General features: G+C 37.3%; 1 protein-coding gene and 1 pseudogene across 3 annotated transcripts in view; one reads left to right on the top strand and one right to left on the bottom strand.

Annotated features, from left to right (window-relative positions):
- OPHN1 (oligophrenin 1) overlaps positions 1-25,879 on the top strand; it is a 379,470-nt gene that overhangs the window by 274,642 nt on the left and 78,949 nt on the right. For all 3 annotated transcript variants that reach the window (XM_015127602.3, XM_077987907.1, NM_001261353.1), the window contains 1 exon segment: positions 22,618-22,702. In XM_015127602.3, the coding sequence (XP_014983088.1) occupies positions 22,618-22,702 (85 nt within the window).
- Positions 8,208-11,756, bottom strand: LOC106995228 (akirin-1 pseudogene; annotated as a pseudogene).

Here is a 25,879-nt window from a genome sequence, read left to right as displayed (position 1 = left end):
AATCCTTGCAACTCTAAAAATTGTATTTTTATGGCACCATATGACTTCATTGTTCTTTATCAAACTTCAGGTAATAGCTGATTCAAAAAGACTTGTACTTTATCTTAAATATCTTGTGATTTATGAAACTTCTTAAAACAACTTAAAGTTTATATCTTGTGGCCAAGGTACTATAGACCTAGTTGGGAAGAGCCTGCCTAAGTGAACATAAACATCACATTTCATTGATTCTAAGATAAACTTTTCCACATTTTAACATCTCTTAAATTGGGATTCATCTTATACTTCATGGTATCTCACAGTATAATTGGTGAATTTTTCCCTTAGTATTATAAAAATGATAATGATGGGACTTATAATTAAAGGCATCTTAGATTTGAAGTAGCTGAGGCTTAAGAAAGTTTACGAAGTCTGACTGGTAACCTTCACACACAGCAGTTTTGTTTGCATGTAGTCCTTCTCTTCTCTGCCCTTGAGATGGGATTTGTTCCCTTGAGCTTTACCCCCTTTGTGGACAGGAACTGGAGTGGCTCATTTCACCCAGCCTGCAGTCTGTGGATGGCCAAGTGTTAGCAGCCCAGTAAAGGGTCAGAGTGACAGGCTCCTGCACCTGCCCTTTTTGATGCCCAAGTTCTTGTTTGGTATCGAGGAAGAATCAGGTCACACAAACTATTTGAAGGGTAGTGTCTGCAGAGGATTTATTGGGCGATAAAAGTGGCTTTCAGCAGGATGGGAAACTGGAAAGGGGATGGTGTGGGAAGAAGGTGATTTTCCCTGAAGCCTCACTGTCTGAAGTTAGCTGCATCTATCAGTAGTCTTCGATGCTCAGCCACATGTGTCCCTGAGGCTCAGCAGCTTGCATCCCCAACCACTTACATCAGCTGCTTGTGTTGCTCTTTTTTTTTTCCCTGCCAGCTGATCTGTTTTTTATGGGCACTGGATAGGGGGCGGGGTAGGCAAAAAAGGCAATTATTTGGGTGGAAAAATGGGGTCAGCTGTTTTCACTTAGGGCCAAGGTTCCAGGCTTGAGGGTGAGGTTTAGCCGGGAGCCCAGCCCTTCAGGGGTCAGCTGTTTTCACTTATGGCCGAGGTTCCAGGCTTGAGGGTGGGGTTTATCCGGGAGCCCAGCCATTCTGTATCACCCTCACCAGGTTGCTTCATGCTGGCCTGCAAGTGGTTCTGCTTATGCTGGCCTCTCTTGAGTCTTTCAGTTAAATCTTTATTGGATATGTATTGTGTGCTAAGAATTGTGGTAACTGCTGGAGAGAAAGATGAACAAAATTGTACATAGTCTTTGCTTTTCTGATTATAGACTCTTCTAAAATAGTGTTAACTGTTAGCATTATAAAATGGCCCAATCATAGGCCAGATCATTCTGTTGTTCCTGTGGTGTCTAGATTTCTTAATGTTTCCATGTTACATAAGGAAGGAGCCATTCTGGGTGATCATTTAGTACTCTGTATCCAGTGACCCTATATGGGTATAGTACCAGTTTGGGTTGACTACCTGAAGGTGGTTTGCCTCCTTCATGCCTTCATCATTTACTTCTCAGAGGTTTTCTTCATACTGCCTGAATCCAATACGTTGCATCTGTTTTGTCAAACTTTTCAATGAATTATGTATAGCAAATCTAAATGGAGTTGCCTTAGGGTTTAGTTTCCCTCTTTACTCAGTGTTTATTTGATACAGCTCCAGGGAAGATTCCACTGGGAATGTGTGTCAGCTGGCACTTGCTCAAGCCTACAGTGAAGCTGTTATTTCATTTCTTATGTTAAGTTACTCTTAAGAGGTTGGTGTCTGGTTATCTGGTTAGAGATTTCTTAGTCCCCTACCTGTTTTCTTAGCGTTCTCTACTGGAATCTATAACCAACTCCCCAGTGGACTGCAGGTAGCCAACATGCACTCTCTTGGTAGGGCCTTGCCCACATTGAACTTTGCATTTGTTTGTAAATTTAATTAATTTTGTATAGATTATAAATGTACTTAGCAAAAAATTTAAAAAGTACAAAAGATAAACAGTAAAAAGAAAGTCTACTTTTTACACCTGGCTCCCAGCCACCCCATTGCCATCCCAGGAAGCAACCATAGTTACCAGTTTCTGTAACTCCAGTATTTTTTTAAATAACTTTTTATTATGTAAAATCTAAAATGTATATGGAAGAGGACAATATAAAGAACCTCCTGGTATCCATCATCTTGCTCCAACAATTATCAAAAAATAACCAATCTTGTTGAGCTCTACTCCCACCCACTTTCTTGGATTATTTTGAAGTGGATTTCAGATGTCATACCTAAAAGATAGTGCCTCTTTTAAAAAACATATACCATAATACCATTTTCACACTAAAAAGCAAAAATAATTTCTTCATATCATTACATTTAAATTTTTTCAATGATTTATTTTATTTTGTTTTACAGTTTGGTTGTTTGAATCAGGATCCAAACAAGGTCCACACATTGCATTTTGTTCAGTCTCAAGCCCCTTTTAATCTATAGCTCTCCCCTCACTTTTTTTTTTCCCATTTATTTGTGGAATTAACTGGGTTGTTTATTCTGTAGAATTATCCCGGATTCTTCTGATTCTGTTACCAAATATAGTCTGGTGACTGTTTTTCCTGTACATTGGTATTTTGGTCTAGAGGCTTAATCAGTTGTAAGTTTAATTTTTTGGCAAAAATACTTTAGAGGTGGTATTCAGTTTTAATTTTACAGATAAGCCAGGTAAGTGCCTGGTTATTTTTCATTTGTTTGTTTTGTTTTGTTTACAACATAGTTTTTAAGTACATGGGCTCTATAGTCAGACTATCTGGGTTTGTCTCCCAGCTCCACAACTTAGTAGCTGTATGACCTTGGGCAAGTCATATCAAGCTCACTGCATTTCTCCTTATTTGTAGATTGTGGATCATAGTAGCATGTAATTCATAGTACTGTTGTGAGGAATAACCAAATTCAATGTGTGTAGAGCATTTTGAACAGTATCTGTCTTTGAGTAGGTATTCGGTGTACATTATTATGGTATTTTATTTTTATTTCTCCATTGTCTTGTATGGTATAGCCAGGGCTGCCATATTGTTCTACACCAGGGTTCACTGTTTATCTTGTAGGCTTTTGAATGATCCTTTTTATGGTGCTGTACAATGAGTAGTCTGTGTGGCAATATGTAGCAGCCCATATAGTCATACAATAAATGAACTTGTGTTGTTAAGCTGTTTTATGCTTTTCATAACACTACTATTTTATAAACAGGATTTAGTGTCTATCTGGATTTCTTGTTAGCAAACTCATGTATCACATTGCCTTTTTGTTTCTGTACCCCTCTTCCTTGAAATATACATGTGTATGTGCCCATAGATACACACCACATGCATTTTCAAAGTCAAAGCTAAATAGTATTCCTGTTACAACCTCTCTTCCAACTGAGTGATGTGAAGATCATGTAATTTATGCTGGTTTCCACTTAACACATCTATGGAGAGTTGAGGCTATCAGTCAGCTACCAACAAACAGGAAGTGAATTGATTATCAGCATGCCTGGGGACTGTGTAGACATGCCCATCAACCTCATGTTGTTATATGATTTGTCCTTGGGATCTGACCAAGGTTCTCGGTATTTTAATCAATATGAGATAGATACTTTCAAAATTAGGACCCCATGGTGTGACCCATGATGATCTGGACATCATTTTTGTCATCATTTTCTCTGTGAAAAAGAATAATATTGTGTGTGTGTCTCTTCCTTAGATCTGACATAGAAGGCATTCATGGAAAAGTATACCTTTGTATACTGCACTTGAGAGGTGGTAGGCCTATGCACGGGGAAGAAGAGATTAGGTCATTAATAAAATGGTACTCATATCCTTTCTAATTTAATAAATCAATGTAACTTCTACAGATGTGACACCAGGGAATTAAAGAATACAAAGTTTTCTAATGCACAACTATTTCACTCATATACACACATACACATACATACATGCCCAACTAGCCAAACAATATATAATTATAGTAATCCTTTACAAGATGTCAGTTCTAGTCTTAATGAAACTAGTAGCAGGTTTAGTTCATGGAGTAGTTTAAATGGAATGTGCTTAGGAAGGTCTAACTTCAAAGAGCCTTTAGTCAGAGCCCAAGAAACTTTCTCAGCCCTCTCTGATGATTTCATTTTTCTCTTGGCTAATATATTTTATCCATCAGTGTCAGGTTGGGCCAGAAATACTTGATTTTGAGATAGGAGTCATTGTTTTTTCAGGTTTTCAGAAAAATAATTACATTTATTATTGTGTATTATATATGGGGATAGAGATAGATATAGATTTGTTAATCCATATATTCTAAGGTCCCCATATTGTTGACTAGAGTTGGCAGATGGGCCACAAGCCCAACATGTCTTTACCCAGGCTTTTTCAAGTAAGTAAATGCAAGTTCAGATTCTTAGGTGCTCTTTATATATGTGTTGCCAAAGCAGACACATAAAATGCTCTTCATAAATCAACCCCTTGTATTTCCTTTCCTATGATTTAACTCATGTTTTTGTTGATACAGGCTCATTTAATATTACCTATAACCATTCACTGTATGAATGATTGCTGTTATGTTTTGTCAATACAGTGGAAATTGGCAGAGTTGGTCCTGGCAAATGCAGAAGTCACTGTAACATTTTGGCCCATCCTGCCTCATATTTTATCACTCCTCCCATATGCACTTCCTCATATTCATAGTACATATAGTATTCAAGAACTTTATGTACAGCAAAAATATTTTTACACATATTTGAATTTCTTATTCAAAATATTATAACCAACAAATTTGTCACTGTGGTTTAATCACAACACAAAAACATACCACTGATACTATATGCCACGGTTTATAACAAGCGCGTTGTAATTTTTTGCTTATTTAAACCTCACATCATGTTTATGAGTTAGGTTTTATTATTATTCCATTTTACAGATGAAGAAAGTAAGGCACAAAATTTAAGTAAATTTCAAAAAGTAGACCCCGAATTTGAATTTAGATATTTTGACACTAGGCCAGGCGTGGTGGCTCATGCCTGTAATCCCAGCACTTTGGGAGGCGGAGGTGTGTGGATCACGAGGTCAGGAGACCGAGACCATCCTGGCTAACACGGTGAAACCCCGTCTCTACTTAAAATACAAAAAATTAGCCGGGCGTGGTGGTGGGCGCCTGTAGTCCCAGCTACTCGGGAGGCTGAGGCAGGAGAATGGCGTGAACTTGGGAGGCGGAGCTTGCAGTGAGCCGAGATCGTGCCACTGCACTCCAGCCTGGGTGACAGTGCGAGACTCCATCTCAAAAAAAAAAAAAAAAAAAAGATATTTTGATACTCGTATCTATGATCTTAAACCATTTTTACTACTAAAATTGTGACTGACTTGTTATACTTGCCACTGCTTCTTTGTTTTTTATATATATACACGCACACACACACACATACACACACACACACACACACACACACATATATCTTGGCCCATAGAACCCAACATAGCACAGTCTAAGAGAACTTTCTGTGCTGATGGAAATGCTCCTTATATATTCTGTCCAATATTGGGAAGCACCAGGCACATGTGGCTATGAGCTTTTGAAATATGGCTAGTTAGAATAAGTAACTTTGTATTTAATAATATTTAATTTAAATTTGAAGTACCATATGTAGCTAGTAGTTGCCCTATTGGACAGCACAGATTCCAGCACAACACGTGACTTAGGAATGACACTCAGTACATATTTGTTAAAGGAAGGAAAGATTCAGATTTATTTCTCCAGCTCAGATCTCTCCCTTGACCTTCAGACTTATGTATGTAATTTCTTATTTGAAACCTTCAATGAATGTCTATTAGACATTTTCAAACCGTCTATTAGACAGTTCCAAAGACATTTCCAAATAGTTCATGTCCAAAATGAACTATTGATCTTTCCCTCCAAGCCTACTCCATCCATAAGCTTCTCCATTTAATTTCTTCTACTCCCTCAGACTAAAAACTTTAGTCATGTATGATTTTTGACATCTAATCTATCCACAAATTCCGTAGGCTCTTCTTTCAAATTATATATGTAATCTGACCACTTCTAGTCACCTCCACCAGTTTTACTAAAATTTAAGCCACAGCCATTTTTGTTCCATGTTATTGCAATAGACCTTTTATGTGTCTCTTTTCTTTGCTATCCCTGTTACACTCTTACTATTGTCTACACAGCAGCTAGACTGTTCTTCTGTATTCAGGTCAAGTCAGAGCAGACCATTCCTCTGTTTAAAACTCACCAGTGGTTTCTCATTTCACTCAAAGTAAAAGCAAAAGTCCTTCCAATAGCCCAAAAGCCCTATATAATAGCCTCCGCTCCCCCGTCCAATACCCTATTCTCTCTCTCTATCTCATGATTTTTAATACTCTCCCTTCTTTATTCCACTTTACTTTCACTGGCTTCCTTATTGTTTATTTTTTTAAGAAGGCAAAGTAAACAAATAGCTTAAGTATTTTTATTTGTTTGCAACTAAGCTTGTTAACACTATATAATGAAAATGTCCAAAGAATGATGTTGCAGTTTTTGGTTAGATTTAAGTTAAAGACATTCATTAATAAGGAATCTTCAAACATGAGTATTCCAGAAATTTCTCTAAGCCATCTGATCTGAATAACTGTCTGAGTAACACCTTACTTTGTAAGGTATTGTCATGCATTTGAATTAAACTCAGATTTTTTCAAAATAAGCCCTGATTTAATAAACTATTCTATATTCAAACTAAAAGAATATAAACAGAACTTTTCCTTTCCAGAAACAATAAAGGAAACAAGGCATTTTGTAAAATATGGTCCTGAGCAAGTCACAGTGAAAAATAAATGTATACTTCTACCTGCTCAAAACAGAGGCTACTTTCTGTTCCTCAGTCTTGGAAACAAGGTTAAGAACAGCCTATATGTGACTTCGGGCAGGGGGTTGCCAAAACAGCTCAAGCAGTTGACCGTGGACACCTCAAATGAATTTGGGAGAACCTGACCAAAGGATCCAAATTCTATTTTTAATAACTAATACAAAGGTGAAGTGGCTCCTCCCAAGTAGCAGTGCTGCCGGTGCCTGGCCCTGGCCGAGGCCCAGGCCCAGCTCTGAGCTTACCTGTTATGCTCCCAAGCAAACCCTGATCCTTCTGCTCCAGGGAAGACCTTTTCCCTTTAGAGGTTCAATGTCCAGGGAGCTCTGTGATTGTGTGAATGAGGTGAGCGCCGACTCCGTGTGAGTATTTTAAGGCTTGGAGTCAAAGTATTTTTCTAACACGCTTAGGCAGAGTCCGTGTGTCAATGGCTCATCTCCAGTTCTAATTTCTCACCACATATTTGTAGATCTACGACCACAGACCTTTGCTATATTATCATAATCACAGCTAATGTCCATCCTAACTTACGATTCATATTCTGTGCCTGGAAACAGTCCCTGTATTTAACAATAAAACCTACACATAAAAACAATCCACTATTGCAACTTATATGGTCACAAAGCATTAATGATCTTCTGTAGAACAAGCAATTTTTTATTTATTTTTATTTATTTTTTATTTTTTTGAGACAGTCTCACTCTGTCACCCAGGCTGGAGTGCCATGGCACGATCTTGGCTCACTGCAACCTCTGCCTCCCGGGTTCAAGTGATTCTCCTGCCTCAGCCTCCTGAGTAGCTGGGACTACGGGTGCCTGCCACCATGCCCAGCCAGTTTTTGTATTTTTAATAGAGACGGGATTTCACCATGTTGGCCAGGCTGGTCTCAAACTCCTGACCTCAGGTGATCCACCCACCTCCGCGTCCCAAAGTTCTGGGATTACAGGTGTGAGCCACAGTGCCCGGCCAAGCCAATGTTTTTAACCATAATTGTCATGAATTAAAAACAGAATCCCCAAGATCAAAAAAAAAATTGCACTATACAAATAATAACTTGAAATATACATACACACACTCTCATACACACTTCTTACAGAACTGTGCTTGGGGAAGTTCCATTTGTTGAGTGCCACTGAAGGCATATTTTGCTAAACTGCTGCTCCAGGTATTTTTGTTTAGAAAATCTATCACAGTAGGGCACAGCTGTTTACTGGATGAGCAGAAAAGGAAGATATGCTTGTGGCAACCAAAAAGTTTTAAGGTCTTTCAAGTTGTATAAAATGGACCTGCAGAAATGTTTAAGTATTCTCAGGATGCAAAGTTGGAGCTGAAATGTGTTATCAAACCAGTTGCAAAAAGTGTACAGCAGGCATCTCTTGAGGTCAAACCTGGTACCCAGATATGTGACAAAGCTTCAGGACACATGGCTTGTTGGCCTTGTCCCATATCGTTGCATAATCTGATCATGTGTGGATTTCGCAAAAGATTCCTTCATATTGTTCTGCTAGTTTGGTATTGAGGATTTGCTCACAATCCTCCTGAATCTTATCTTCATAGTCTAAGACATGCTCACATATTATTCCAATTTGTCAGAGGGTAAATGTGGGCTGGTCCTTCTTCATCCATGAGGAACCTGGAGAGCTAGGTGCTATGAGTGCTGAGGAGTGAGGTTGACTTTCTGAAGCACAAGCTTCACTCTGATTAAGAACAATTTCTAAATGTCTCCACCTCTGATAACGACCATATTCAGTTTTGTGTTCTGAAAAATTTGCTCTGGAATTGTAAGGCGCCGCTTGCTGCCGGGTGGGGCGGGCTGCTGCAGACTTGGCGGTGGGGTCTGTGTCTGAAGCGGCGGCGGCAGCTTGGCGTCGGGGCCTGAGGCCCAGAGTGGGGCCGGGCAGAGAGGCGCAGCGCCACCCGCTTCGGGGGAGCAGGGACTCAGCAGCTTAGTCCCGAAGTCCATGGGCCGCTTCAGCGTCGCCCGGTTCGCCAGGTCGCTGAGGGGCCAGGGACCGGGAGTGGACTCGGGGGTAAGTGCGGCCTAAGCTCCGGCTCCTCAGTGGGGCTTGCCAGCCAAGCCCTATTGTTTCCTTTTCTATTGAGATCCAAAGCCAATCATTATTTGTGTATTCTGTATTGGTGAATTTTCCTAGCATTTAAATTTATTTGTCACCCCTGGTATATTTATACTTCCTTGTATATTTCTTCTTTTTTGATAAAGTTAGGTTATGGCTTGTCTACTTTGTTAATTTTTTCAAAAAATTGTGGTTTTAGCATTAGATCTGTTTTTCTATTCTCTACCTCATTAATTTATGCCCTTATGTTGCTATTTTCCTTTCTTTTCGTTTGCTTTGTTGTTTCTTTCGCCTTTTTAGCTAAGAATGTAATTCATTTTTTAATTTTTATTTTATTGATGAACATATTTAACTTAGTGAATTTTCCTTTAATCGCCTCATTAAATGTATCCCACAGATTTTGATATGTAGTGTTTTCATGATCATATTTTAAAGACATTCTGTGATTTTAATTTGTATTTCTTTCTTTAAAGAATTATTTAAGAGAAAGCTTATAATTTTCCATGCGGAATGGACTTAAAAAGTGATTTTTAGCTTTATTGTAGTATTATTATTAGACAATGTTTATAACATGTCAACTTTATGGAACTTACTGATGTTTTCTTTGTAACCTAATATATGATCACTTTTTGTGAGTGTGTCATGTGCAACTGAGAAGTGTAGCCTCTAGTACCAGGGCATAAAATTTGATATATATCTGTAAGATTGTTATTTAGGTCTTCTACATCTTTACTTACTGTTTATCCACTTGATTTGTTGTTTAATGAAAATGATGTGTTAAAGTTTCTTATTTTTAGTGTGCTTTTATATACATCTCTAGTATTTTTGCTTTATAAAGGTGGTGGCTGTATTACTTGATGCACAGATATTCATGTATCTTTATTTGGAGAATGGCTTTTAGCATTTAAAGTGTTCTGTGTGGCTGGGTGCAGTGGCTTGTGCCTGTAATCTCAGCACTTTTGGGAGACTGAGGCGGGCAGATCACTTGAGGCCAGGAGTTCAAGAATAGCCTGGCCTAAATGGTGAAACCCCATTTCTACTAAAAATGCAAAAAATAGCGGGATGTGGTGGGCGCCTGTAGTCCCAGCTACTCGGGAGGCTGAGGCATGAGAATCACTTGAACCTGGGAGGCGGAGGTTGCAGTGAGCCGAGATTGCACCACTGTACTCCAGCCTAGGCCACAAATAAAAGTGTTCTTTGTTTAATTTAATGCTTTTTGACTTGAAATCTATTTTGTCTGATATTGATTCCATTTGCCTGGTAGACTTTTGACCATTCCTAAATTTTCCTCTTTTGCTTCACATTCCTTTAAACTTCCAGTCTTCACAGGGTATCTCTCCCTTATTTTTTGCCACTTTTTCTCTTACAAATGATACCTTTCAAAGTCTGCCTTTTGAAGACTGCATAGAAAGCTCTTCCCCAAGGCTCTAATCTACCAGTTTGTCATTATTTTTGTGCTTTGTGTGGACTTTGTCTTTCTGGTTGTGATTTCAGATTAATCTTAGGCTACTAGCCCCTTCTTTTCTCATTAACACTCCTGTTTCAGCATTGTCCTTGCTCTCTGGAAAGACTTGTGAGTGATAGCTTGCTGGGATTTCTTTTTTTTTTTTCTACTTACAATTTAATATTTAAGTATTTTATTATATAGGTGTTTTCTTTCTTTTTGTTATGTGAAGGGCATGGCTTTATGTACTTTTATGTTGTTCTGGTGGCTCTATATTGTTTTGTAGAGGATGTGTTTGGAAATTTTGATTTACATAGTCACCATTGTCTTAACATAATATTTTCCATAGGGTTAAAAATACTTTGTAAATATATTTTTTTATTGTTATACTTTAAGTTCTAGGGTACATGTGCACGACATGCAGGTTTGTTACATATGTATACATGTGGCATGCGTAAATATTTTAATAGCTATATGATACTATGATACAAAAATATACCAATAATTTTTCCAATAATTTCCCTCTTTAGCATGTTAGTTTTTTTCCTTTTATGTGATGACATATTTGTGCATAAGTTAATTCCACTACATACTTTGGGTAGATTTACCAAAATATAATTTTTGCCTCAAGGTTATAAATATTGTTAATAATCTTGACATAGTTTGAACACAGGGAGAATCAATTGGCATATGGATATATATTAAGCTGCTAACTAGGGTAGCCTCTATCCTTTTTTCAGGTAGCATCTTTCTCTTTTACATATATATCATGAGCCTGGCCTGAAATAGCTAGTAGGTACCAGTGTGGCTATTTCTGGTGTTTACAGCCAGCATCTCTGTTGAGTGATAGAACTTTGTGCCAATACTAGTTATTAAGTATTTGGAGATCTTCCACCTCCACAGATTATAACATTTGTTATTCTGTGGTTAGATTTTCTTTACTTAGGGCACACACTTGTCTTATATTCAGTGATAACAAGAGGACAAATGGCCTTTCTTTCAGCTGTCCTTTAGTCTGGCATCCCTGGGTTTTATAATTGAAGAAGAGGGGTGATGTTTAAGAGCCTAAAATACAACTGGCAAGACCTTAACTTGGAGAAACTAATCAATCCTCACATTAGTCATTACTGCTTTCGTGGCTTATGTCAGAGCATGATGGGCTTATTTCTGCCCACGCTTTCTGTTAGTCACTTGTTTTTCCTCTCACTTGATCTGTTTTATCAACTGCAATTAATCAAAGCTGGGCTTACTATTCATGCAACTAGATTTTTCTCAGTAATATTATATTATCTACCATTTCCTGAATTAACTGAGACACTCTGACATTATCTGTGTACTTTAGGTGAGCCATTGTAACTTTCTGTAGTTGTTTTGTTTGGTTTGCCTCTGAATGTAAAAATAGCATTGTGTTCTCATTTGAGAGTGGTGGTTAGAATCTTTACCAATATATTTTCTATGGTTATTTTTACTTTCAATCTTTTTATTCATCACATTACATGGTAGATGGCTTAGCAATATTTATACAGTAATTCCACAAACCAGCCTCATCCTAGAATCACCTTTGAGACATTATTATTTTTTTAAATACAAACTGCCAGGCCTCATCATGGACCCAATGAATTAATCTCTTGCATTGGGATCCAGAGATCTGCATTTTAAACATCTGCCCAAGTGACTGTCATGCAATTTGGTACCTGACTGTAGACTTATTTTTGAGATGCAAAGTTTAATGCATACCCAACCAAATCATGACCCCAGTGCAGCTCTTAAGTGGTCATCTCTGTGCTAGTTTTTAGAGCTTGTCACCCTTGCTGTATATATATGGCATGCTCCAGGGTGCATTTAAAGCTTTATTTTCTCCATATGTTTAGAAAGTCATTCCTTAACCCAATAACCTATTAAAATTCACTTATGTTTTATTTGTATTATTTAGTGGTTGTATTTTACATTTTATCTCCTCCATGCACTTGAAATTGAATATGTTGTTTGGTTGTGAAATAGAGATCTAACTTATTTTTTCCCAAATAGTTAATTTTCTATGTTCCATTTTTTGAACAATTCTGCTTTTTTCCCACCAATTTAAAATGCTGCTTTTATTGTACATTAAGTTCTTACATTTATACGATGGTCTTATCCTGAGCTTTCATTTTTTCCACTGGCCTAACTATTCTTATACTACTATGACCATGCCACATCATTAATCATTTTCCTTTTGAGTAGCACAAAGTTTCCACAATTACTGTTTAAAAAATGTTTCACTCATTTTACTAGTTTATTATTCCATGTAAACTTTAGAATTATTTTATCACATTCCAGAAAATTAGCTTGTTGGCATTTTGACTGCAATTATACTAAATCTATTAATTAATTGGAATCAAGTTGACAACATGCAATATTTAGTCTTTCTATCCAGGATCACAAAATTTTGTTTTTCATTTACAGAAGTATTTTTGTGTGTAATACTTTTATTTATATTATTTCTGAGACTTAAATAAATCACTCTCTCTTCTCTCCTCTGTCTCCCACACACATACACATACAGTGCCACTATTTTTTCTATTACAATTTTGAGGTGTCTATTACTGATATATAGGATGCTTATGATTTTTATATCTTCATTCACTGACCAGGAATTTTAACAAGCTTTCTTGTTAATGTTAAAAACGTTATCAATAGGTCTAAGCATGGTGGCTCATGCTTGTAATCCCAGCACTTTGTAAAGCCAAGCGAGAGGATCTCCTCAGCCCAGGAGTTCTAGACCAGCCTGGGCAACATAATGAGACCCCATCTCTACAAAAATTAAAAGTACAAAAATTGCTGGGCATGGTGGTGCGAGCCTATAGTCCTAGCTAGTTGAGAAGCAGAGGAATGAGGGGCCCTTGAGCCCAGGAGTTTGAGGCTGCAGTGAGCCATGACCACACCATTGCACTGCAGCCTGCGTGACAGAGTGAGACCCTTTCTAAAAAAACAAAAACAAAAAAAGTATCAGTAGTTTCTCTTGCATTTTTCAGTTAGACAGTTATATGATAGGTAAATAATGATTATTCTATCTCCTTTCCAATGGGTTTGACTTTTCTGTTTTTGTTTCTTTTTAAAATTACATTGAGAATCCAGTTCCTCACCACCTTTGCTGTTCATTACACTCAGTGAAGAGTTTATTTTTTTAATTTTTTTATTTATTTTTTATTATTATTATACTTCAAGTTCTAGGGTACATGTGCATAATGTGCAGGTTTGTTACATATGTATACTTGTGCCATGTTGCTGTGCTGCACCCATCAACTCGTCAGCACCCATCAACTCGTCATTTACATCAGGTATAACTTCCAATGCAATCCCTCCCCCCTCCCCCCTCCCCATGATAGGCCCCGGTGTGTGATGTCCCCCTTCCCGAGTCCAAGTGATCTCATTGTTCAGTTCCCACCTATGAGTGAGAACATGCGGTGTTTGGTTTTCTGTTCTTGTGATAGTTTGCTAAGAATGATGGTTTCCAGCTGCATCCATGTCCCTACAAAGGACACAAACTCATCCTTTTTTATGGCTGCATAGTATTCCATGGTGAGTTTTTTAAAAAAGTATCAGGACTCACCTGAATCAGAGATTCTGCTTTACCTGATGTAGGGGGAAGGTGGGTATTGTCATTTTTAAAAGCTTCTCAGATGTTTCTAGAAGCTGTGTTTGAGAATCATTGTTCTAGACACTCTGACCAAATGATAAGTAGTACTAGTGATAGCAGACATCCTTTTCTGGCTTCTGATCATAAGCTTCTAGTATTGCACCATTAATGGTGATATGAGCTGATCATTTGAGATTGACTCAATGGTGTGTTGGAGGCAGCTGGTACCTGCTCAAAAGGTGTAACTGTACACATATTTTCCCAACTTTACATTCATTGACATTATGTTGATCACTTCAAATCAGCCATGGTTGATTCACATGGAAATTGACAAATGCTAAAATCAGCACTCTCCACCTTCTGTGTCGACCTGTTCATTATTTACCAGCACATCACAGTAAATCTTTATTAGCTTAAAGAAGTATTCTTTAAAAAAAAAAAGTATTCTTTTATTATTACGCTAAGAATAATTTTTGTCCTTCGTTATCATTTGTATTTCATTGCAGCTACCTTTTAATCACATTGTCATCTTCTATCAGCCGAGTTCTAAAACCTTGTGTTTCTCACTGTAAATGCTTTTTTCCAGAGGGATTCCTGTATTCTGATTCTTCAGAGAGTTTTCCTTCTATTAAACTACACTGACTTTTCCTAAACCTAATAACTCTTTTTATGGAGGAAACTTTTTTTCTTCTTCATCCTCCCTCCTGCTACCCTTCCTGTCCTCTGATACTCACCAATCTGCTCTCTATCTTCATGAGATCCACAGACCTAAGAACTTGTTTAGTTTGTTCTTTTGATTGGTTTATAGACAAGCAAGAGTCAAATTTGAGTTTGTAAGATATCAGCGTGAGTTCTTGCATAAAAATTTCAGATACAAATGAGTAAAAAAATTAAAAAATCTTCCAATAATCACTGCTGTGGTGAGCCACGGATTCAGAAGGTAGGGTGTTTGGGTGGAAAAGAGTGGTTCACAGTGGACAACCTAGAGGAACAGATGGGCTGCATGTTCTTCAGGTAATCCTGTATGAATACTGTCTTGTCACAAAGATGTATGTAAGAATTACAGACTATGGCCGGGCACAGTGGCTCACGCCTGTAATCCCAGCACTTTGGGAGGCCGAGGCTGGCAGATCACTTGAGGTCAGGAGTTCAAGACCATCCTGGCCAATATGGTGAAACCCCACCTCTACTAAAAATACAAAAATTAGCTGGGTGTGGTGGCACACACCTGTAATCCCAACTACTCAGGAGGCTGAGGCACGAGAATCGCTTGAACCTGGGAGGCAGAGGTTGCAGTGAGCGGAGATTGCACCACTGCACTCCAGCCTGGGCAACAGAGTGAGACTGTCTCAAAAAAAAAAAAAAAAAAAAAAAAAGAATTACAGACTATAAAGCTGGAATTGCTATTCTCTGAGAAGTAATTATAATGTACAAATCATCGTCTAGTTAGATGAATGTAGACCAACATGCTATACAATCAAGCTGAAATTGGAGTTGACAGTGTCTTATGAATATTAGGGATCCTAACAGACACATGGCTAAATTGATGTTTACTTTCAATGAGAATGGAACAGGCCTTGGGCAGGGCCATGCTTTTTCTATACCCAGATTTTTGAGGGGTTTTATCCTGAAGGGATAATGAATTTTATCAAATGCTTTTTCAGTATCAATTGAAATTCTTATATCGTTTTTGTCCTTCATTTTATTGATATGATGTACTGTATTGATTTATTTGTGTATGTTGAACCATCCTTGCATCCCTGAGATAAATCCCACTTGGTCATGATAAAGGATTTTTAAAATTTGTTGAATTTGGCTTGCTAGTATTTTGTTGAGTATATATATATATATATCAGTGGTCATGGCCAGTAGTTTTTTTGTTGTTGTTGTTCGTTTGTTTGTTTGATGTATCTTTGTCTGGTTTTGGTATCAGGGTAATATTGGCCTTGTAGAGTGAGTTTGGAAGTACTCCTTCCCACTCTATTTTTTCAGAATAGTTTGAGTAGGTTTAGTATTAGTTCTTCTTTAAATGTTTGGTAGAATTCAACAGTAAAGCTATTGGGTCCCAGACTTTTCTTTGCTGTTAGACTTTTTATTATGCCTTCGATCTTGTTCCTTGTTATTGGTCGGTTCAGGTTTTGGATTTATTCCTGGTTAAATCTTGGTAGGTTGTGTGTGTCTAGGAATTTATGAATTTCTTCTAGTTTTCCCATTTATTGGCATACAGTTCCTCATAGTAGCCACTAATTACCCTTTGATTTTCTGCAGTATCAGTTGTAATGTCTCCTTTCTCATCTCTGATTTTATTTATTGGTATATTCTCTCTTTTTATCTTAATCTGGCTAAAGGTTTGTCAATTTTATGTATCTTTTCAGAAAACCAACTTTTTGTTTTATTGATCTTTTTGTTTTATTATCATGTCAAATTCATTTTATTTCTGCTCTGATCTTAATTATTTCTTATCTTCTACTAATTTGGAGTTTGGCTTGCTCTTGCTTTTCTTGTTCTTTAAGATGAATCATTAGGTTATTTGAAGCTTTTCTTTTTGATGTAGGCATTATAGCTCTAACCTGCCATCTTAGTACTGCTTTTACTATATCCCATAGGTTTTAGTATATTACATTTCCACTATCATTTGCTTCAAGAAAATTTTCAGTTTTCTTCTTAATTTTGCCATTGGCCCACTGATCATTCAGGAGGATATTAATTTTCATGTGTTTATATAGTTCCCAAAGTTCCTCTTGTTACTGATTTCTGGCTTTTTTTTTTTTTTTCCATTGTGGTCAGAGAAGATGCTTGATATTATTTCAGGGTTTTTGAATGTTTTAAGACTTGCTTTACAGGTGGGTGCAGTTGCTCACGCCTGTAATCCTAGCACTTTGGGAGGCTGAAGTAGGCAGATCGCTTGAGTCCAGGAGTTCGAGACCAGCCTGGGTAGCATAGTGAAACCCTGTCTTTACTAAATGTTCAAAAAATTATCCAGGTGTGGTGGCACACACTTGTAGTCCCAGCTACTAGCCAGGGCTGAGATGGGAGGACTGCTTGAACCTATGAGGCCGAGACTGCAGTGAGCCACTGCATTCCAGCCTGGGTGGTGGAGTGAGACCTTGTCTCAAAAAAAAAAGACTTGTTTTGTGACCTAACATATGGTCTGTCCTTGAGAATGTTCCATATGCTGAGGTGAAGAATGTGTATTCTGTAGCCATTGGATAAAATGTTCTGTAAATATCTACTAGATCCATTTGGTCCATAGTGCAGATTAAGTCCAATGCTTGTTTGTTGATTTTCTGTCTGGGAGATCTGTTTAATGCTGAAAGTGGGGGTGTTGAAGTGTTTAGCTATTATTCTATTGAAATCTACCTCTCCTTTTAGCTCTAATAATATTTATATGTTTGGGTGCTCCAGCATTGGATGTATTACATTTAAAATTGTTATTTCCTCTGGCTAAATTGACCCCTTTATCATTATGGGGTCATAATGATCTTCTGAAGATTTAAAGTACTGAAGGAAAAAAAAACTTTTATTGTAGAATAGTATATCCAGTGGAAATGTCCTTCAAACATGAAAGAGAAATAAAGAAAGAAAGAAATATGGAAGGTCATATTTCCCGACAAACAAAAGCTGAGGGATTTTATCAATACGAGATCTGTCCTATAAGACAGATGATCTTCTTTGTCTCTTAAAGTTTTTGTCTTGAAATCTATTTTTTCTAATATAGGTGTAGCTACTCTGTTCTTTTTTGGTTTCCATTGGCATGGAATATCTTTTTTCCACCCTTTTATTTTCAGTCTATGTGTGTCTTTACAGGATAAATGTGTTTTTTGTAGGCAAGAGTCTAATTATTTTATCCATTGAGCTACTGTATGTCTTTTGATTGGAGAGTTTTTTCCATTTATATTCAATGTTATTATTGATAAGTAATGATTTACCCCCTCCCATTTTATTATTTGTTTTCTAATTGTTTTATGGTCTTGTCTTCCTTCTTTTCTTTCTGTCTTTTTAGTGAAGTAGATTTTCTCTAGTGGTATGATTTTAATTTCTTACTTTTTAGTTTTTGTGTATCCATTGTATCTTTTTTGATTTGAGGTTATTAAGAGGTTTGCAAATTCTCTTTTATAACCCATTATTGTAAACTGATGCCAACTTATGACTGATAGCATAAACAAACAAGGAAAAAGAAAACTAATAAAAACTTTACACCATAATTTTTTCTGCCCACTTTTCAGTTTTTTGTTGTTTCCATTTATGTCTTATAGTACTCTCTATGTCTTTAAAAGTTGTTGGAGTTATTATTTTTTATTGGTTAATTGTTTAGTCTTTCTACTTAAGAGAAGTTGACACATTACAGTTATGGTGTTATAATATTCTTTGTTTTTCCGTGTACTTGCTATTACCAGTGAATTTTATATCTTCAGGTGATTTATTAGTGCTCATTACTGTTCTTCTCTTTCTGAATGAAGTACTCTCTTTAGCATATCTTGTAAGATAGATCTGCTATTGATGAAATCTCTCAGCTTTTGTTCGTCTTGGAAAGTCTTTATTTTTCCTTCATGTTTGAAGGACATTTTCACCAGATATACTATTCTAGGGTAAGAGTTTTTTTCTCCTTCAGCACTTTATGTCATGCTGCTCTCTCTTGGCCTGTAAGGTTTCCACTGAAAAGTCTGCTATCAGACATATTTGAGCTCCTTTTTATGTTACTTGTCTCTTTTCCCCTTGTTGCTTTTAGGATCCTTTTTTTTTTATCCTTGATCTTTAGGAATATGATTATTAAATGCCTTTAGATATTCTTGTTTGGGTTAAATGTCTCTGGTGTTCTATAACCTTCTTGTACTTCAAAGTTGATATCGTTGATACTATCCCATTGAATAAGCTTGCTACCCCTATCTCTTTCTCTACCTCCTCTTTAAGGCCAATAACTCTTATATTTGCCCTTTGAGACTATTTTCTAGATCCTGTAGGCATGCTTCGTTGTTTTTCATTCTTTTCTCTTTTGTCTCCTCTAAATGTGTATTTTCAAATAGCCTGTCTTCAAGCTTATCAATTCTTCTGCTTGATCGATTCTGTCATTATAAGGTTCTGATGCATTCTTCTGCATGTCACTTGCATTTTTCAACTCCAGAGTTTCTGCTTGATTTTTAAAATTATTTCAATGTCTTTGTTAAATTTATATGATAGAATTCTGAATTCCTTTTCTATATTATATTGAATTTCTTTGAGTTTTCTCAAAAGAGCTATTTTGATTTCTCTGTCTCATATGTCACATACCTCTGTTTCTCCAAGAGTAGTCTCTGATGCCTTATTTAGTTCATTTTGGAAGGTCATATTTTCTTGAATGGTCCTGATGCTTGTGAATGTTCATCTGTTTCTGGGCATCGAAGAGTTAAGTAGTTAGTGTAGTGTTCTTAGTCTGGGCTTGTTTGTACTTGCCCTTCTTGGGAAGGCTTTCCAGATATTTGAAAGGACTTGAGTGTTTTGATCCAAGCCATATCTGCATTAGAGAGCATCCCATACCCAGTAATTCTGTGGTTCTTGCAGATCTGTAGTAGTACCACCTTGACAGTCTTGAATAAGATCTGGAAGACTTCTCTGGATTACTAGGCAGAGACTCTTGTATTCTTTCCTTACTTTCTCCTTTTACTTTTTAAGTCCACTTTTACTTTTCCCTCTACTTTTCTGAAGCAGAAGGAGTCTCTCCCCAGAGCTACCACAGCTGGGAATGTGTTGAGTCATACTTGAGGCCCACAAAATTTCATCTAAGGCCCAATGTGTACTATCTGGGTTTTGCTTCTGGTTATTTAGGGTCCAAGGGTTCTTTAGTCAGCATGTGATGGGTCCTGCCAACACTGGGTTCTTCCATTCAAGGCAGTGGGTTCCCTTCTGGCCCCAGGTGTGTGTAGAAATGTCTGGGAGCTAGGGTCTGGAAAAGGGGCCTTAGGACTCTGATGAGTGCCCTAGGGTACTGTGGCTGAGCTGGTATACAAGATGCAAGACAAAGTCCTCTTTACTCTTGCCCCCTCTTTTCCTCAAGCAGAAGGAAGGGGTCTCTTTTGGAGCCTTGAGGTGTGCTGTATGGGGTGGTGCAAGGACTCCCATAGCCACAGTAGGTTGCATGCCTCCCAAGTTCACTGGCTCTGAGCCCAGTTCAACACTAGGACTAATGTAAGAGTTGCAGTCCTTGTGGCTTAGAGTGCTCTTCAAGTTTATTTAGGGACCCAGAGCACTTTAACCTGCCGTGTCAAGGCTTAGAACTGGGATGTGTGATTCCCCTCTAGCTAGGGCTGGTTTAAATGTTTCCTGTGTGGGTTGTCCTTAGCTGAGTTCAGCCTGATTTTGCTTTCTTCTGTGTGGACAGGGTAGCATGGGATTCAATGCAGTGTCTCACAACTACTGCACTCTCTCTTTCTCAAGTACACATATTCCAGTATCTCTTTTTTGGAAAAATTTTTGCTCATATTTTCTTACCCATTTTTTACTTGGGTTATTTGTTTTCTTGTTATTTAGTTGTTTGAGTTACTTCTATATTTTGAATATCAGCCCCTTATCAGATTTATGGTTTGCCCTTGTTTTTACCCAATCCGTGGGTTGTCCCCTCACTGTGTTGTTTCCATTTCTTTGCAGAAGCTTTTTAGTTTGGTGCAATTCCATTTGTCTATGTTAGCATTTGTTGCTTGTGCCTTTAGAGTCTGATCCAAGAAATCATTGCCTGGACAAATGTCATGGAGCTTTTCACCTATGTTTTCTTGTAGTAGTTTTATGGTTTCTGGTCTTACATTTAAATCTTTATTCACTTTGTGTTGATTTTTGTACACACTATAAGATAGGGTCCAATTTCCTTCTGTATGAGGATATCCAGTTTTTCCAACACCATTTACTGAATAGAGTATCCTTTCCCCGTTGAGTGTTCTTGGCACCTTTCTCAAAAAATCAATTAACTCTAAGTACTTGGGCTTATGTCTGGATTTTCTATTCTGTGTCATTGGTTGATTGGTCTGTTTTTATGCTAGTACTATGCTGTTGTGGTTATAATAACTTCATAATATATTTTGAAGTCAGAGAGTGTGATACCTTCATGTTTGTTCCTTTTGCTAAAGCTTGCTTTGACTATTCAGGGTGTTTTGTCATTTCATATGAATTTTATGATTATCTTCTATTTCTGTGAACAATGACCTTGGAATTTTGATAGGAATTGCATTGAACCCAGAGAACGCTTTGGGAAGTATGGACATTTTAACAAGATTAGTTCTTCTAATCCATGAACATGGACTATTTTTTCATTTATTTGTGTCTTCAGTTTGTTTTACCAGTGTTTTATGGTTTTTAGTGTAGCAGTTATTCACTTCCTTTACTAAATTTATTCCTAAACTTTTCTTTATTTAATACTATTGTAAATGGGATTGTTTTTGAAATTTTTTTCAAATAGTTCATTGTTAGTATATAGAAATGCGACTGATAGAGGCTAAACATTACTCTGATGTTCTTGTTTTTGCCGCCTCTGTTATTTTTGGTTTTGCCTAAAGACTTAAATATCATCTGAGAAGCACAATTCTTTTAGTCATATTTCCGTAGTTACATATGAGCCCAGTTGATACGGTGGTAAGGTGTCATGGGTGGGGAAGTCTTCTATAAGATTATGTCTCTTTTAGTGAGCTGTGCCCCTGGCCTGTGACTTACTTAAGTTCTTCTCAGGATTTTTTTTTCCCCTCTTGGGAGAGACTAGAAGGCAAATTGGGTCTGGAATTTGGTATTTCCCTTCACTTCGTTCGCTTAGGTTCTGATAAAACTGCAGGAGGTTATGATCTGGTAAAAACAGTTTCTCTTGAGGGAAGACCTTTTTAAGAAGAAGAGAAGGGTCTGTGAATATTTTTAAATGACTACTTATCTTTCCCCACTGCTGGAAGCATGGGGGGATTTTTCACCATCAAAACTTGATAGGACTCCTGTAGGTAAAATTCACAAAAGCGTGGGAGCCCCTTTTGGACTGGGTGCCATTGGAGTTTTTACCGCTCAAACCCGAACATATTAAGCCTTAGCAATTTGTAAATTACAGGTTAGGTTATCCTATCCCAGTGCTGGTTCCCAAGGAGTTTTCTATTCCTGTGCTTCTGTTACAATAAGGGATTGCATTGGGAGTTATACCTGATGTAAATGACGAGTTGATGGGTGCAGCACACCCACATGGCACAAGTATACATATGTAACAAACCTGCACGTTATGCACATGTACCCTACAACTTAAAGTATAATAATAATAAATAAATTAAAAAAAAAAAAAGATTTGGTTCTCTCTATCTCCTCACCTCTGGGGACAGCCATTTACCCTATGACCCCAGTTATCTGATGAATCTAAGAAGAGTTGATTTTGTTTGTTCAGTGTTTTCTTGTTGTGCGAATTGGATAGATTACTTTCTTATTCCTTATATGGTAGAGCAGAATGCAGTCATGTTTTTGAAACATCAAAGATTTGCTTCTTCTAAAGTTTTGATCTCTTAAAAACTACTTAGGGTAATATACTTTGTTTTTCTTTTAAAAGAGGGAAAATGTAAGATTTTTTTTGATGATTAACTTTTGGTTTTTGTTTACTTTTCTCAAATAGATCCTAAATGCCCAGGAGATGTTGATTTTCATAATAGTGACTGGGACATTAAGACAATCACCAGTTCCTTGAAATTCTACCTCAGGTATGCCTGATTTGAATTGGTAGTTTGCTTTTCATAGCTGGTGAAATTTCTCTGGGTGTTGAGTGGAGTTAATGTGGTCTCAGTTCCAGGAGGCTGGATAGAATTGCTTAAGAAAAAACATGTGAAGATGATTTCTGGCCAAGAATGTGCAAAGACTGTTTTTTAAATCTGAGAGTTTAAAGCAAGAGAAGCATAAAAATAATAGAATTGTTATTGAAAAAAGGCTAAAAAGATTATGTTCAAAAATCATGCACTTGAAATAACTGAATATGTTTTGCTCTTCACAGATAGAGTGATGTCATGATGGATTCACTAGTAGAATCAGGAGCTGGGACTATTCAGGGTGGCTAACATGTTTTAGAGGATAATACCCATTTTGAAACATCAAATTGCATTGGGGCAAAAATGGTCTATATATGTGATGTGCTACGTATCATGTATTAATCCAGATAATGGAAATAAAAACCAAGAAAATACAACTGTAATAATGTTGGAGCTAAATGAACTGTCAGCAGTATGGAAAGAAGTTAGCTCACCAACAAAATTTGGGCATGTGCAATATTGATGAATATATTATTCAGTTTATTGGCATAAATTTATATTATGCAAAAGGTGTTTGAGACATATATATTTTTAAACACATTGATTTCTTACCACTCTTTATGTCTCATAGTATGTATCATGCTTTATGTGCAAAAGCCTCTTCTTTTCAATGATTGTGTTCTTGAGCCATTAAGATTGATACATAAGCTCTGGGAAATCTCACTAATCCAAAATAGATTGGGTTTCAGATATTACTGTTAAATGTTTTGCTACTGTAGCATCATCTTAGAGCTTTCCATAAACTTGAATGTTCTTTCCAGGAATATTTCTCCTGCATTTGCTGATGAAGAAAATAACTGTTATTGGAGGGTTTATTCTGTACTAGGCTGCAGCTAGTTGTTTACACTGATAGTGTCATTGTTTTCTTCTCCCATTAACCGAGTGTACTAGGTGGTACTTGACTCACTTTGCAGATGGGGAAACCAAGGTGCACCACTTTCTCCATTAAGTATTAGCCATGGTCCCAGCTTGTATTTTTTAAATCTAAGTGTCTCTGACTTATAAGGCCCCTGGCACTGGGGCATCTTCTTCTCCTGCCCCCTATCCCAGGAGCTTTGGCCTTCTTTGAATGGCTTGGTAATTCAGTAAAGACAGAGAGCAATCTGTTATGAACACTTTAAGAAGGCTTGTTGTGATGAGAATAGTGGGAATAAGTGATTCTGTATCTGTAGCTTCCTTCAAAGGAGTCTCAACATTTTCTTAGATTTGTAAGGCCTTCCCCACATTGCATTATTCCCAGCTCATCCTATAATAGGCAGTGTGGCCCTTTTCAAAGATGAGAGGGTCCAACCTGAAGTGTGAGTGGGCAGCACCCCCAGTAAGTGATATTTGTTCTTGAGACTCATCCATGGTTCTGTAATATACACCAGCCAGTAAATACCCTTTAGAGTTCTCAAAGATAGCTGTGTTCCAGGGCAGGTCTCCACCCTCTGTTCTAGGTAACTAAATCACCCCTTATCTCTAACCTTTCAAGAGAAGTCCTCTAGAAATCATCCCTTCTCTCTCCTCTATTTTTATCCTCTCTCATTCAACTGGCTCTTTTTCCCAGCATGTAATTATGCTCCAGCCACATACATCTTTAAATCACTAAATGATTCAGTAAAAATATCCTGACTGCTTACTCTGTGCCAAGTGTGATGTTAGGCACTAGGCAGTTGTGTATAGATATGGTCTCTGACCTTAAAGAACTTATTCTAGTAAAGGGGACAGTCAGAAGACAAATAATCATACAAATGTAATAAACTCTAATAAGTACTCTGAAGGAAAGTTATAATGTGCTATGAAGGCATTTAATAGGAAGATGTCACCCATTTTGGTTTAAACTGAGGTTTGAACTGTAAGTTGGAATCAACTAAGTGGGAGTTGGGCTCCAGACAGAATATGCGAAGACTTGAGGCGGGAGGGAGGAAGGCCCCTTCAAGAAACTACATGAATCAGTATAGGGGGAGTATTGAGTGTAGAGAGGGAGGGAGAGGTATGTAAGGGCCATATCATTCAGGGCTTTAAAGGATCTTTTAAAAATTGGGGTCTAAATTTATCTTAAAAGTAATGGGAATATATTGAAAGATTTTAAACAAGAGGTGCATACTGAGATTTGTATTTTGAAAAAAAAAAGTATGGCGATTAGATTGCAGTGATATAAAATGGGCAGAGGTGTGTAAATCAGCAGGCTATGGCTGTCTTCCAGGCAAGAGATGATGCTCATGCTTGGACTAGGGAGTATCAGTAGATATTCCTAGAAGTAAGCATATTCAAGAGATTTGGTAAGTAAAATTGATGAGTTGGATATGAGGATTAGGGATAGGGAGACAAAAAGGTGACTTCCATGTTTCTGGCCCATACAACCAAATGATGGTCATGCATTTACTGATTTGAGAAACACAAGAAGACTAAGTTTGAGGGAGGCAATAAGTTGGAATTTGGTTATATCAAATTTGGGTACCTTTGAAGAAATCAGGGCACAATATTAAGCAGGCAATTGAATACATAGGTCTGAAACTCAGTGATGAGCTCATGGCTTGAACTAAAATTTGGTGATCATTAACCATACAGATGATAGTTAGAGCCAGGAACTTAAACAAGATTGCCTAATGAGATACTTTACCCCTTCTGAGTGAGGACTAAGCTCTGATTTTTTTTTTATCTTGCCCAAATTCCTTTCTAAGGGGTTTGGGGAGTCGTACCCTCCAAGCCATAAATTCTCATCAGATCGATTTTATTTAACCCTGTATATCATGACTTACTTTCCATCTGACTCTGGCATAACACAGGAAAAAAATGAAAATGTTTTACCCCAAAATACATTTTCTTGCCATACCTTGAAATTGCCCTGCAAAGTCTCTTGTGGGAAAAATCCACATTCTATAGAGAATCCCCTTCCCCCATTGTTTTCCTTCATTTCTTTCCAGATCCAGTAGATAATCAACTAAGAGCCAGGTGCCCTTTTAGGTCTAATAAAAAACATTTTAAAACCTGCTCTCTCTAAAGTCTGGTATCTGAGAGATTCCTCTGCACAATAAAACTTGGTCTCCACAGTCCTTTGTCTTAACCTGAACATTCCTTTCCACTGATCTC

Source organism: Macaca mulatta, chromosome X (assembly GCF_049350105.2).
Source record: "Macaca mulatta isolate MMU2019108-1 chromosome X, T2T-MMU8v2.0, whole genome shotgun sequence".
Lineage (NCBI taxonomy): Eukaryota > Metazoa > Chordata > Mammalia > Primates > Cercopithecidae > Macaca > Macaca mulatta.
The sequence above is the reverse complement of the archived record's forward strand: the minus strand, read 5'-3'. Positions and strand labels throughout refer to the sequence as shown.